The sequence below is a fragment of the Oncorhynchus keta genome, chromosome 19 (assembly GCF_023373465.1).
Source record: "Oncorhynchus keta strain PuntledgeMale-10-30-2019 chromosome 19, Oket_V2, whole genome shotgun sequence".
Classification (NCBI taxonomy): Eukaryota; Metazoa; Chordata; class Actinopteri; order Salmoniformes; family Salmonidae; genus Oncorhynchus; species Oncorhynchus keta.
Genome location: NC_068439.1, coordinates 8749494 through 8765515, shown reverse-complemented (window position 1 = coordinate 8765515; position 16022 = coordinate 8749494). Strand labels below are relative to the sequence as shown.

Below are 16022 nucleotides of genomic sequence, written 5' to 3'. Positions count from 1 at the left end.
GAGAAAATGTGAATGAGTCTGTAAGGTGTAATCGTTGACACAGTATTTCAACTGCATAAATGACGCACCCAAAATCAACTGAAGTCATTCATAATTTTCTCCGTTTTGAATTTTCTGATGACATTTGGACATTTTGCACAGGAACAAGGATATTTTTTTGTTTTGTTTTGTTATTGTGTTTTCTCCCCGGTCCCTAAACGAAACAGAGAAATTTACCCGTTGTTAAACTAGATTACCAATCATTCTATCAATGTAAAACATTATTCTGGCAACAAGGTACGACAGAAGAGAAGCTGCATGTATCTAACTGAGATGACAAACAAATGGCCTACCAAATGTAGAAAATGATACGCAGAAATGTGTCTAAATTAGGACGGAAGGAAGTCAGTGTGGTGCAGTGGGGAGTATCAGCTAAATTAATTATTAAGGAATTATTATGCTGAACTGTGTAGATGTCCTTAGTTTTTAAGTGATTTGTTTCACAATCAGATCAAAACATAATCACTGAGCCTGCGCAGACCGTGAAAAACAACGGTAAGCCTAAATACGGTAAGACGTTAACATGGCTTAGCATCCCGTCTAAAATCAGCACAGCCCACAATCCGTTTCGGGTTATTGTAAAGGGGATATGATGTTTAGATATATACGGCCATTCTCTCTTTCTTTCTGGAACATTGTGTCATAATGTGCCAGCCAACCAGGATCAGGCCAGGGTTTACATTTACAAACCATGGCAGACAGTGTGTATGTGATGGATTCAACAGGTAAAATGTTCATCTCCTTCTGGTAAAATATATTGATTTGACTGTGCTCGCCTTGGTTTCCCCATTAAACCAGTCTAAATGCATTCCCGAGCTATAGGTGTTGTTGTTTAAAAAAAAAAAAAAAAGTTGCATTATTAACGAAGAGATGTCATCAATAAAGGTGATTGGAAGTGGAAGTCTGGCATGAATGTGTGGCTGTCTAAAATAAACAGCTGGCTAGAATTCCTAAAGAGCTGTAGAGTGTAGCTTATGTTTGTGTGCGCAAACGGTTGGAATGTGCGCGATGGCCACGTCACATGTTGTTGGGATGTTGGTGTTGTTGTTGTTGACAAACCGAGGGGGAACAAACAAACCTTTGAACGCGCGTCAAGGTTGCCTGGCAACACGACTTTTGAGTTGCATTGAATGAATCCTATGTGGGGCAGAAATCAACGTTTGCACCAGGAACGTTTCCTTTCACGACACCTATACAAGCCCGGAACGTTGAATAAAATGAAACGTGCCTGATTCAAACATGCATTTCTGCCAGACATATCATTCAATGCAATTAAACATCGGGTTTCCGGGGAAATGTTATGTTGTTCAATCTGTATTCGACCTAGTAGATGCGCACATCATTGCACGAGCGCGATATAATTTTGCCAGTCTTCTTACACTCCTACTCCTACGACTCTCGCCATTCAATCGCTCAATACAGTCAATTATAATATGATGTTGGAGAGAGAGACTATTATAATATGATGTTAGAGAGAGAGACCATTATAATATGATGTTAGAGAGAGAGAGACCATTATAATATGATGTTAGAGAGAGAGAGACCATTATTATATGATGTTGTAGAGAGAGAGACCATTATAATATGATGTTGTAGAGAGAGAGAGACCATTATAATATGATGTTGGAGAGAGAGAGAGACCATTATAATATGATGTTAGAGAGAGAGAGAGACCATTATAATATGATGTTAGAGAGAGAGAGAGAGACCAGTGTAATATGATGTTAGAGAGAGAGACCATTATAATATGATGTTGTAGAGAGAGAGACCATTATAATATGATGTTAGAGAGAGAGAGAGACCAGTGTAATATGATGTTGTAGAGAGAGAGACCATTATAATATGATGTTGGAGAGAGAGAGAGACTATTATAATATGATGTTAGAGAGAGAGAGACCATTATAATATGATGTTGGAGAGAGAGACCATTATAATATGATGTTGGAGAGAGAGAGAGACCAGTGTAATATGATGTTGTAGAGAGAGAGACCATTATAATATGATGTTAGAGAGAGAGACTATTATAATATGATGTTGGAGAGAGAGAGAGACCAGTGTAATATGATGTTAGAGAGAGAGACCAGTGTAATATGATGTTAGAGAGACCAGTGTAATATGATGTTAGAGAGAGAGAGACCAGTGTAATATGATGTTGGAGAGAGAGAGAGACCATTATAATATGTTGGAGAGACCATTATAATATGATGCTAGAGAGAGAGAGAGACCATTATAATATGATGTTAGAGAGAGAGACCAGTGTAATATGATGTTGGAGAGAGATAGAGACCAGTGTAATATGATGTTGGAGAGAGAGAGACCATTATAATATAATGTTGGAGAGAGAGAGACCATTATAATATGATGTTAGAGAGAGAGAGACCAGTGTAATATGATGTTGTAGAGAGAGAGAGACCATTATAATATGATGTTAGAGAGAGGGAGAGACCATTATAATATGATGTTGGAGAGAGAGAGAGACCAGTGTAATATGATGTTGTAGAGAGAGAGACCATTATAATATGATGTTGGAGAGAGAGAGAGACTATTATAATATGATGTTAGAGAGAGAGACTATTATAATATGATGTTGGAGAGAGAGAGAGACCAGTGTAATATGATGTTAGAGAGAGAGACCATTATAATATGATGTTAGAGAGAGAGACCAGTGTAATATGATGTTAGAGAGACCAGTGTAATATGATGTTAGAGAGAGAGAGACCAGTGTAATATGATGTTGGAGAGAGAGAGAGACCATTATAATATGTTGGAGAGACCATTATAATATGATGCTAGAGAGAGAGAGAGACCATTATAATATGATGTTAGAGAGAGAGACCAGTGTAATATGATGTTGGAGAGAGAGAGACCAGTGTAATATGATGTTAGAGAGAGAGAGACCAGTGTAATATGATGTTAGAGAGAGAGAGAGACCGGTGTAATATGATGTTGGAGAGAGAGAGAGAGACCAGTCTAATATGATGTTGGAGAGAGAGAACATTGGGATATGATGTTTGTGGAGAAAATGTTTTAGCGTCTTTTGAAGAGTGAGACCATTATAATATGATGTTACAGAGAGAGACCATTATAATATGATGTTAGAGAGAGAGAGACTATTATAATATGATGTTAGAGAGAGAGAGACCATTATAATATGATGTTAGAGAGAGAGAGAGACCGATGTAATATGATGTTGGAGAGAGAGAGAGAGACCATTATAATGTGATGTTAGAGAGAGAGAGAGACTATTATAATCTGATGTTGTAGAGAGAGAGACCGATGTAATATGATGTTGGAGAGAGAGAGAGAGACCATTATAATATGATGTTAGAGAGAGAGACCAGTGTAATATGATGTTCGAGAGAGAGAGAGACCAGTGTAATATGATGTTGGAGAGAGAGAGAGACCAGTGTAATATGATGTTGGAGAGAGAGAGACCATTATAATATAATGTTGGAGAGAGAGAGACCATTATAATATGATGTTAGAGAGAGAGAGACCAGTGTAATATGATGTTGTAGAGAGAGAGAGACCATTATAATATGATGTTAGAGAGAGAGAGAGACCAGTGTAATATGATGTTGCAGAGAGAGAGACCATTATAATATGATGTTGGAGAGAGAGAGAGACTATTATAATATGATGTTAGAGAGAGAGAGACCAGTATAATATGATGTTAGAGACAGAGCCTATTATAATATGATGTTGGAGAGAGAGAGAGACCAGTGTAATATGATGTTAGAGAGAGAGACCATTATAATATGATGTTAGAGAGAGAGACCGGTGTAATATGATGTTAGAGAGAGAGACCAGTGTAATATGATGTTAGCGAGAGAGAGACCAGTGTAATATGATGTTGGAGAGAGAGAGAGACCATTATAATATGTTGGAGATATTATATTATGATGCTAGAGAGAGAGAGACCATTATAATATGATGTTAGAGAGAGAGAGAGACCAGTGTAATATGATGTTGGAGAGAGAGAGAGACCAGTCTAATATGATGTTGGAGAGAGAGAACATTGGGATATGATGTTTGTGGAGAAAATGTTTTAGCGTCTTTTGAAGAGTGAGACCATTACAATATGATGTTAGAGAGAGAGACCATTATAATATGATGTTAGAGAGAGAGAGAGACCAGTGTAATATGATGTTGGAGAGAGAGACCAGTGTAATATGATGTTGGAGAGAGAGAGACCATTATAATATAATGTTGGAGAGAGAGAGACCATTATAATATGATGTTAGAGAGAGAGACCAGTGTAATATGATGTTGTAGAGAGAGAGACCATTATAATATGATGTTAGAGAGAGAGAGACCATTATAATATGATGTTGGAGAGAGAGACCATTATAATATGATGTTGGAGAGAGAGAGAGACCATTATAATATGATGTTGGAGAGAGAGAGACCAGTGTAATATGATGTTGTAGAGAGAGAGACCATTATAATATGATGTTGGAGAGAGAGAGAGACTATTATAATATGTTGTTAGAGAGAGAAACCATTATAATATGATGTTGTAGGGAGAGAGAGACCATTATGATATGATGTTAGAGAGAGAGAGACCATTATAATATGATGTTAGAGAGAGAGAGACCATTATAATATGATGTTAGAGAGAGAGACAGACCATTATAATATGATGTTGGAGAGAGAGACCATTATAATATGATGTTAGCGAGAGAGACCAGTGTAATATGATGTTAGAGAGAGAGAGAGACAGACCAGTGTAATATGATGTTAGAGAGAGAGAGACCAGTGTAATATGATGTTGGAGAGAGAGAGAGACCAGTGTAATATGATGTTGGAGAGCGAGAGAGACCAGTGTAATATGATGTTGGAGAGAGAGAGACCATTATAATGTGATGTTAGAGAGAGAGAGACTATTATAATATGATGTTGTAGAGAGAGAGACCATTATAACATGATGTTAGAGAGAGAGAGACCAGTGTAATATGATGTTAGAGAGAGAGACCATTATAATATGATGTTGGAGAGAGAGAGAGACCATTATAATATGATGTTAGAGAGAGAGAGAGAGAGAGAGAGAGAGAGAGAGACCATTATAATATGATGTTAGAGAGAGAGACCATTATAATATGATGTTAGAGAGAGAGAGAGACAGACCAGTGTAATATGATGTTAGAGAGAGAGAGACCAGTGTAATATGATGTTGGAGAGAGAGAGAGACCAGTGTAATATGATGTTGGAGAGCGAGAGAGACCAGTGTAATATGATGTTGGAGAGAGAGAGACCATTATAATGTGATGTTAGAGAGAGAGAGACTATTATAATATGATGTTGTAGAGAGAGAGACCATTATAACATGATGTTAGAGAGAGAGAGACCAGTGTAATATGATGTTAGAGAGAGAGACCATTATAATATGATGTTGGAGAGAGAGAGACCATTATAATATGATGTTAGAGAGAGAGAGACCATTATAATATGATGTTAGAGAGAGAGAGACCATTATAATATGATGTTAGAGAGAGAGAGAGACCATTGTAATATGATGTTGGAGAGAGAGAGAGAGACCAGTGTAATATGATGTTGGAGAGAGAGAGACCATTATAATATGATGTTGTAGAGAGAGAGAGACCAGTGTAATATGATGTTAGAGAGAGAGAGACCATTATAATATGATGTTAGAGAGAGAGAGAGACCATTATAATATGATGTTGGAGAGAGAGAGAGAGAGACCATTATAATATGATGTTGGAGAGAGAGAGAGAGACCATTATAATATGATGTTAGAGAGAGACCAGTGTAATATGATGTTGTAGAGAGAGAGAGACCATTATAATATGATGTTAGAGAGAGAGAGAGACCATTATAATATGATGTTGGAGAGAGAGAGAGAGAGACCATTATAATATGATGTTAGAGAGAGAGACCAGTGTAATATGATGTTAGAGAGACCAGTGTAATATGATGTTAGAGAGAGAGAGACCAGTGTAATATGATGTTGGAGAGAGAGAGAGACCATTATAATATGTTGAATAATATGATGCTAGAGAGAGAGAGAGAGACCATTATAATATGATGTTAGAGAGAGAGACCAGTGTAATATGATGTTGGAGAGAGAGAGACCAGTGTAATATGATGTTAGAGAGAGAGAGACCAGTGTAATATGATGTTGGAGAGAGAGAGAGAATATGATGTTGGAGAGAGAGAGAGAGACAGTCTAATATGATGTTGGAGAATTGGGATATGATGTTTGTGGAGAAAATGTTTTAGCGTCTTTTGAAGAGTGAGACCATTATAATATGATGTTACAGAGAGAGACCATTATAATATGATGTTAGAGAGAGAGAGACTATTATAATATGATGTTAGAGAGAGAGAGACCATTATAATATGATGTTAGAGAGAGAGAGAGACCGATGTAATATGATGTTGGATGTGATGTTAGAGAGAGAGAGAGACTATTATAATCTGATGTTGTAGATAATATGATGTTGGAGAGAGAGAGAGAGACCATTATAATATGATGTTAGAGAGAGAGACCAGTGTAATATGATGTTCGAGAGAGACCAGTGTAATATGATGTTGGATTATAATATAATGTTGGAGAGAGAGAGACCATTATAATATGATGTTAGAGAGAGAGACCAGTGTAATATGATGTTGTAGAGAGAGAGAGACCATTATAATATGATGTTAGAGAGAGAGAGACCAGTGTAATATGATGTTGCAGAGAGAGAGACCATTATAATATGATGTTGGAGAGAGAGAGAGACTATTATAATATGATGTTAGAGAGAGAGAGACCAGTATAATATGATGTTAGAGACAGAGCCTATTATAATATGATGTTGAGAGAGAGAGAGAGACCAGTGTAATATGATGTTAGAGAGAGAGACCATTATAATATGATGTTAGAGAGAGAGACCGGTGTAATATGATGTTAGAGAGAGAGACCAGTGTAATATGATGTTAGCGAGAGAGAGACCAGTGTAATATGATGTTGGAGAGAGAGAGAGACCATTATAATATGTTGGAGAGAGAGACCATTATATTATGATGCTAGAGAGAGAGAGACCATTATAATATGATGTTAGAGAGAGAGAGAGACCAGTGTAATATGATGTTGGAGAGAGAGAGAGACCAGTCTAATATGATGTTGGAGAGAGAGAACATTGGGATATGATGTTTGTGGAGAAAATGTTTTAGCGTCTTTTGAAGAGTGAGACCATTACAATATGATGTTAGAGAGAGAGACCATTATAATATGATGTTAGAGAGAGAGAGAGACCAGTGTAATATGATGTTGGAGAGAGAGACCAGTGTAATATGATGTTGGAGAGAGAGAGACCATTATAATATGATGTTAGAGAGAGAGACCAGTGTAATATGATGTTGTAGAGAGAGAGACCATTGTAATATGATGTTAGAGAGAGAGAGACCATTATAATATGATGTTGAGAGAGAGACCATTATAATATGATGTTGGAGAGAGAGACCATTATAATATGATGTTGGAGAGAGAGAGACCATTATAATATGATGTTGGAGAGAGAGAGACCAGTGTAATATGATGTTGTAGAGAGAGAGACCATTATAATATGATGTTGGAGAGAGAGAAGACCATTATAATATGATGTTAGAGAGAGAGACCATTATAATATGATGTTGTAGAGAGAGAGAGACCATTATAATATGATGTTAGAGAGAGAGAGACCATTATAATATGATGTTAGAGAGAGAGAGACCATTATAATATGATGTTGAGAGAGAGACCATTATAATATGATGTTGGAGAGAGACCATTATAATATGATGTTAGCGAGAGAGACAGACCAGTGTAATATGATGTTAGAGAGAGACCAGTGTAATATGATGTTGGAGAGAGAGAGACCAGTGTAATATGATGTTGTTGGAGAGAGAGAGACCAGTGTAATATGATGTTGAGAGAGAGAGAGACCATTATAATATGATGTTGAGAGAGAGAGACCATTATAATATGATGTTGAGAGAGAGAGACCATTATAATATGATGTTAGAGAGAGAGAGACCATTATAATATGATGTTAGAGAGAGAGAGAGAGAGACCATTATAATATGATGTTGAGAGAGAGAGACCATTATAATATGATGTTAGAGAGAGAGAGAGAGAGAGAGAGAGAGACCATTATAATATGATGTTAGAGAGAGAGACCATTATAATATGATGTTAGAGAGAGAGAGAGACAGACCAGTGTAATATGATGTTAGAGAGAGAGAGACCAGTGTAATATGATGTTGGAGAGAGAGAGAGACCAGTGTAATATGATGTTGGAGAGCGAGAGAGACCAGTGTAATATGATGTTGGAGAGAGAGAGACCATTATAATGTGATGTTAGAGAGAGAGAGACTATTATAATATGATGTTGTAGAGAGAGAGACCATTATAACATGATGTTAGAGAGAGAGAGACCAGTGTAATATGATGTTAGAGAGAGAGACCATTATAATATGATGTTGGAGAGAGAGAGAGACCATTATAATATGATGTTAGAGAGAGAGAGACCATTATAATATGATGTTAGAGAGAGAGAGACCATTATAATATGATGTTAGAGAGAGAGAGAGACCAGTGTAATATGATGTTGGAGAGAGAGAGAGACCAGTGTAATATGATGTTGGAGAGAGAGAGAGAGAGAGACCATTATAATATGATGTTAGAGAGAGAGAGACCAGTGTAATATGATGTTAGAGAGAGAGAGACCATTATAATATGATGTTAGAGAGAGAGAGAGACCATTATAATATGATGTTGGAGAGAGAGAGAGAGAGACCATTATAATATGATGTTGGAGAGAGAGAGAGAGACCATTATAATATGATGTTAGAGAGAGACCAGTGTAATATGATGTTGTAGAGAGAGAGAGACCATTATAATATGATGTTAGAGAGAGAGAGAGACCATTATAATATGATGTTGGAGAGAGAGAGAGAGACCATTATAATATGATGTTGGAGAGAGAGAGAGACCATTATAATATGATGTTGGAGAGAGAGAGACCAGTGTAATATGATGTTGTAGAGAGAGAGACCATTATAATATGATGTTGGAGAGAGAGAGAGAATATTATAATATGATGTTAGAGAGAGAGAGACTAGTGTAATATGATGTTAGAGAGAGAGAGACCATTATAATATGATGTTGGAGAGAGAGAGAGACCATTATAATATGATGTTAGAGAGAGAGAGAGACCATTATAATATGATGTTGGAGAGAGAGAGAGAGACCAGTGTAATATGATGTTAGAGAGAGAGAGACTATTATAATATGATGTTGGAGAGGGAGAGAGACCAGTGTAATATGATGTTAGAGAGAGAGAGACCAGTGTAATATGATGTTGGAGAGAGAGACCAGTGTAATATGATGTTGGAGAGCGAGAGAGACCAGTGTAATATGATTTTGGAGAGAGAGAGACCATTATAATATGATGTTAGAGAGAGAGAGACCAGTGTAATATGATGTTAGAGAGAGAGAGAGACTATTATAATATGATGTTGGAGAGAGAGGGACCATTATAATATGATGTTAGAGAGAGAGAGAGATCATTATAATATGATGTTGGAGAGAGAGAGACCATTATAATATGATGTTGTATTATAATATGAGAGAGACCATTATAATATGATGTTGTAGAGAGAGAGAGACCATTATAATATGATGTTAGAGAGAGAGAGAGACCATTATAATATGATGTTAGAGAGAGAGACCATTATAATATGATGTTAGAGAGAGAGAGAGAGAGAGAGAGAGAGAGAGACCAGTGTAATATGATGTTAGAGAGAGAGAGACCAGTGTAATATGATGTTGGAGAGAGAGAGAGACCAGTGTAATATGATGTTGGAGAGAGAGGGACCATTATAATATGATGTTAGAGAGAGAGAGAGACCATTATAATATGATGTTGGAGAGAGAGAGAGACCAGTATAATATGATGTTAGAGAGAGAGACTATTATAATATGTTGTTAGAGAGAGAGACCATTATAATATGATGTTGTAGAGAGAGAGAGACCATTATAATATGATGTTGTAGAGAGAGAGAGACCATTATAATATGATGTTAGAGAGAGAGAGAGACCATTATAATATGATGCTAGAGAGAGAGAGAGAGAGACCAGTGTAATATGATGTTAGAGAGAGACTATTATAATATGATGTTGGAGAGGGAGAGAGTGAGAGACCAGTGTAATATGATGTTAGAGAGAGAGAGACCAGTGTAATATGATGTTGGAGAGAGAGACCAGTGTAATATGATGTTGGAGAGCGAGAGAGACCAGTGTAATATGATGTTGGAGAGAGAGAGAGACCAGTGTAATATGATGTTGGAGAGAGAGGGACCATTATAATATGATGTTAGAGAGAGAGAGAGACCATTATAATATGATGTTGGAGAGAGAGAGAGACCAGTATAATATGATGTTAGAGAGAGAGACTATTATAATATGTTGTTAGAGAGAGAGACCATTATAATATGATGTTGTAGAGAGAGAGAGACCATTATAATATGATGTTGTAGAGAGAGAGAGACCATTATAATATGATGTTAGAGAGAGAGAGAGACCATTATAATATGATGCTAGAGAGAGAGAGAGGGAGAGACCAGTGTAATATGATGTTAGAGAGAGACTATTATAATATGATGTTGGAGAGGGAGAGAGTGAGAGACCAGTGTAATATGATGTTAGAGAGAGAGAGACCAGTGTAATATGATGTTGGAGAGAGAGACCAGTGTAATATGATGTTGGAGAGCGAGAGAGACCAGTGTAATATGATGTTGGAGAGAGAGAGAGACCATTATAATGTGATGTTAGAGAGAGAGAGAGACTATTATAATCTGATGTTGTAGAGAGAGAGACCATTATAATATGATGTTAGAGAGAGAGACCAGTGTAATATGATGTTGGAGAGAGAGAGAGGCCAGTGTAATATGATGTTAGAGAGAGAGAGAGACCAGTGTAATATGATGTTAGAGAGAGAGAGACCAGTGTAATATGATGTTGGAGAGCGAGAGAGGCCAGTGTAATATGATGTTGGAGAGAGAGAGACCATTATAATATGATGTTGGAGAGAGAGAGAGACCAGTGTAATATGATGTTGGAGAGAGAGGGACCATTATAATATGATGTTAGAGAGAGAGAGAGACCATTATAATATGATGTTAGAGAGAGAGAGACCATTATAATATGATGTTGGAGAGAGAGAGAGACCAGTATAATATGATGTTAGAGAGAGAGACCAGTGTAATATGATGTTAGAGAGAGAGACCAGTGTAATATGATGTTGGAGAGAGAGGGACCATTATAATATGATGTTAGAGAGAGAGAGACCATTATAATATGATGTTAGAGAGAGAGAGAGACCATTATAATATGATGTTGGAGAGAGAGAGAGACCAGTATAATATGATGTTAGAGAGAGAGACCAGTGTAATATGATGTTAGAGAGAGAGACCAGTGTAATATGATGTTAGAGAGAGAGAGACCAGTGTAATATGATGTTGGAGAGAGAGAGACCAGTGTAATATGATGTTAGAGAGAGAGAGAGAAACCAGTGTAATATGATGTTGGAGAGAGAGACCAGTGTAATATGATGTTGGAGAGAGAGAGAGACCAGTGTAATATGATGTTGGAGAGAGAGGCCAGTGTAATATGATGTTGGAGAGAGAGAACATTGGGATATGATGTTTGTGGAGAAAATGTTTTAGCGTCTTTTGAAGAGGGCGGAGAGAACTCATAAAGGCGCACATGATTGGATAGACTCGTGTGACCACGCCCGTTGGTGGTATCTTGGTCTATATTCAAGCGCTGCGTTCAGCCACTGTTGAAACTAGTGGGTATCCTTCTACGGGAGCGACAGGTTGAAGTGCGAGGGAAAAAAAGTAAAAGAAACTAGCTATTATTTTTTTCTTCAAAGGACCTCCCCCCCAAAATTATACGATCGCCTTTTATTTTTCCATTGGATCCATAACACTGCGCGGGGCTGGATTAAATTGAGACCACTTTTTGTGTTTTTCCTTTGAAATTTTATTTAAAAACACCGAACAACGATGGGTTCCCAAGCGTCCAAAGGAGAGGTAGTTGGGGAGGCGAAAACTGCTGCCGCGGACGCGGCTGCCGTCGCGAATAAGGTTTCCGTCAAAACGAACGGACAGGTATGATACGCTCTCATCCCTGGGCCACCAGACGACACACCTTTTTTACTCAACTAACTAAAAATTAGCTTAGCTAATATTTTTCTGTAGTATAATGTTGCTATTTAATTTTAAAAACGAGGTTGGTCTGTTTCGATTATATTATTAGGGGATAAATGTGCATCTTGGTTTAGTCTGGCTCGCATGGTCACCAGTGACGGGTAGCTAGTTACCAACACTAGATTGAGACGCGGGGGGGATGGAACTGCCAACGTGCTTGCTGCTAAAGCCGTGATATAATATCTAATCGGGGTTTGGACCGGGGGCATATGCCACCGTTAACGAACCTTGGTTCTTGTGAGCCTCACTAGCTCGGTTACAGTCCCAAAGCCGTGGCCATGAGGGGGTTTGGAAAGGCGAGTGCGCACGTAGACAAGCTACCCACTCATGCTTAAAATATCAGAGACAATTTGTGAATTATGGATTCAAAAGCAGCGTTTTAACAGTGGATATCAATCTAATCACACCGAATTTATGCACGCCCATCCATGATGGATGAAGTTGCAGCCCCTCAAGACCCCGAGAGTCTAGACATGTCTCGATCAGTGACTGTAAACGTTATTTTATAGACAAATGCAAAATCGACATAAATCACATCTTCACCTTGTGAAATGAATGTACATTTTTGTCAATGCATCATCAGTTTCATTGAATTTTTTTTATTTAAATATAATTTATTGTTTTTTTCATCGACTCGGCCAGGTCTTTATTGAAAAGATACCCCCCTCTTGTGTGTGATGTTGCACCGTCGCCGCCTGTCGTTTTCTTGTGGTTCTACAAGGCGTCGGCTTTTGAGCGACACGGTGGTTAATTGATGAGGACGACGAATCATCGTTATATAGCTAAATGTGTTGATGGTTGTGTTTGAGTCACAGTGTAAAAATCTAACGTCTAACGTATTTTCTTTATTAATTTAATTGTATTATATATATTTATTTTTAAACCATCCTCTAATTTTAGTTCCTTCAATTTCCCTCCTTTCCTCCTAGGAGAATGGCCATGTCAAGTCCAACGGCGACGTCTCTGCCACAGAGACGGCCGCCACCAACGGTTCCACTGACGCCGCCAAAGAGCCCGAGGCTGGTGCAGGAGGGGACGCCATCGAGCCAGCGCCAGCCGCCGACAAGGATACCGCCAAACCGGCAGGTGAGGCCGCCACCAAGGACACCCCCAAGAAAAAGAAGAAGTTCTCCCTGAAGAAATCATTCAACTTCAAGGGCCTGAAACTGAAGAAGACCAAGAAAGAGGAGGTGGTGAAGGAGGAGGCGGCCGCTCCCGCTGAGGAGAAACCAGCTGAGAACGGAGCCGCTGTGGCTTCGGAGGAGAAGAAAGAGGAGGCGCTGAAGGAGGAAGCTGCTGCTCCTGCTACAGAAGCCCCGAAGGCAGAGGAGGTGCAGGCTAAAGCTGAGGAGGTGAAGGAGGCTCCTAAAGAGGAGGTGAAGGTGGAGGAGGCGGCTGCTCCTGCCCCAGAGCCCACCAAACCAACAGAGGAGACCAGCTCGACCCCCACGGCACCAGCTTCCTCCCAACAGAAAGCAGAGTGATTGTATCTTGACCCACAACAAGGACTGTGAACTGTTTTTCAAGAGAGAGAGAGAGAAAATTTTTTAGTTATATATATATATATTTATATATGTGTGTATATGTATACATATGTATAGATATATGTGTATGTAAATATATACACATTTATGTGAGAGACTCCTTCGTGCCACTTTTGTCATGGTAACAAGATGACAGACTAGATTCACTAGTTCACTTCCCTGGTTACGACCCCTGGTTACAGCGAGACATCTGAACCCATTAGTATTATGTGCTGATTGCTGTGGGACAAAGGGGGGAGAGTGGAAGACACAGTTATGGATGGGAGTTGAGTTGTCTTTCTCAAAACACCCAGCTCAAAAAGATGCATCAACGCGAACGAGCGAGACACCAACCAACCACCACATGAAATAAAATAAATAAACAAGAAATAAACAAAAAAGACTTGCCAACTTTATACATTCCTATATTTTAACCCAAAATTTGAAGTATTTTGTGGTGTTACAATAGAGAACCATTTTAAAGATTCAGAGAAGCTATGTCTTGTTTTGTTTTAAAGAAGAAGAAATCAATAAGTTTAGATTTTTATCTTGGCTATAAAAAAAATAAGAGAAATAAAAAAATAACAATTAAGCTTGCTATGTTCACTGTTGCAGTTTTAAAACGAAGCAGAGTTGTTGATCTGTCTGTGGTGTGTAAGCCTGACTCTTGCTCGATGGTCTCTGTAAATACGTTGGACTGATTCTGTTCTTTATTTTGCTAATGTTGACAGATGTTTATGGTTTTATTGTAAAGTTGAAAATGGTAAATAAATGTTGGTTACCAATACCTGCCCATTGTTGTATGGATATTGTTATTTTTAGGTGGGAAGGGTGATTTAGTAGTACAGCGCGCTGGCTGGGGGAAACAAAATCCGGATTTACTGTTTATTGTGGTCATAAACATTCCTCTTTTACCCGAACAAAATCAATAAACACAGCATGCAACCATTTTGAAGCCTTTACAGTTCATATGAGGAAATCAGTCAATTGAAATAAATTCATTAGGTCCTAATTATGGATTTTCACATGACTGGGAATATAGAAAAAGGTAGAGGTGTGGATCAGGAAACCAGTCGGTATCTCATGCAGCGCCACACATCTCCTTCTCATAGAGTTGATCAGGCTGTTGATTGTGGCCTGTGGAATGTTGTCCCGCTCCTCTTCAATAGCTGTGTGACGTTGTTAGACATTGGCGGGAACTGGAACATGCTGTCGTACACGTCAATCCAGAGCATCCCCAACATGCTCAATGGCTGACATGTCTGGTGAGTATGCAGGCCATGGAAAAACTGGGACATTTTCAGCTACCAGGAATTGTGTTCAGATCCTTGAGACGTGAAGCAGTACATTATGATGCTGAAAGGTGATGGCGGCGGAGGAATGGCACGACAACGGGCCTCAGGATATTGTCACAGTATCACTGTATTCAAATTGCCATCGATAAAATGCAATTGTGTTCTTTATCCGTAGCTTATGCCTGCCCATATCATAACCCCACCTCCACCAATGGGGAACTCTGTTCACAACATTGACATCAGCAAAGGGCTCACCCACACGACACCATACACTGCGGTTGCGAGAGGCCAGTTGAACGTACCGCCAAATTCTCTAAAACTACATTGGAGGCGGCTTATGGTAGAGAATGGAACATTACATTATCTGGCAAGAGCGCCGGTGGACATTCCTGCAGTCAGCATGCCAATTACACGCTCCCTCAAAACTTGACATCTGTAGCATTGTGTTGTGTGACAAAACTGCACATTTTAGAGAGGCCTTTTATTGTCCCCAGCACAAGGTGCACCTGTGTAATGATCATGCTGTTTAATCCGCTTCTTGATATGCCACATCTGTCAGATGGATCGATTATCTTGGCAAAGGATAAATGCTCACTAACAGGGATGTAAACACATTTAGGCAGAAAACTTGAGAGAGAAATAAGCTTTTTGAGCATCTGGAAAATTTCTGGGATATTTTATTTCAGCTCTTCAAACATGGGACCAACACTTCACATGTTGCGTTTATATTTTTGTTCAGTGTACAATGTGCTTTCCAATTCTAAGAATCAATGAGTTACATTACATTTTCCGATAGGAATGTGATTCTTGTAAGAGCACATTGATGTGTTTTAGACTTCTCATAGTTCATAATCCCAAGATGAATGTCCATCTAAGAGAGAGCCTGACATTCTTGACAAGCCTGACCAAT

General features: G+C 38.5%; 1 protein-coding gene across 1 annotated transcript; it reads left to right on the top strand.

Annotated features, from left to right (window-relative positions):
- The first annotated feature begins 11852 nt into the window (after nt 1-11852).
- LOC118380490 (MARCKS-related protein 1-B-like) lies at nt 11853-14610 on the top strand. Its single transcript, XM_035767470.1, has 2 exons — nt 11853-12195; nt 13224-14610. Exons 1-2 carry the CDS (start codon nt 12091-12093, stop codon nt 13776-13778), a joined length of 660 nt encoding a protein of 219 aa, XP_035623363.1. The 5' UTR covers nt 11853-12090; the 3' UTR covers nt 13779-14610.
- Nucleotides 14611-16022: the final 1412 nt, after the last annotated feature.

Bases quoted from the DNA above. Each gene is read 5' to 3' on its own strand.
- LOC118380490 (XM_035767470.1), top strand. From the start codon at position 12,091: ATGGGTTCCCAAGCGTCCAAAGGAGAGGTAGTTGGGGAGGCGAAAACT. The intron at 12,196-13,223 runs GTATGATACGCT...CTTTCCTCCTAG, and splicing joins CCGTCAAAACGAACGGACAG to GAGAATGGCCATGTCAAGTC.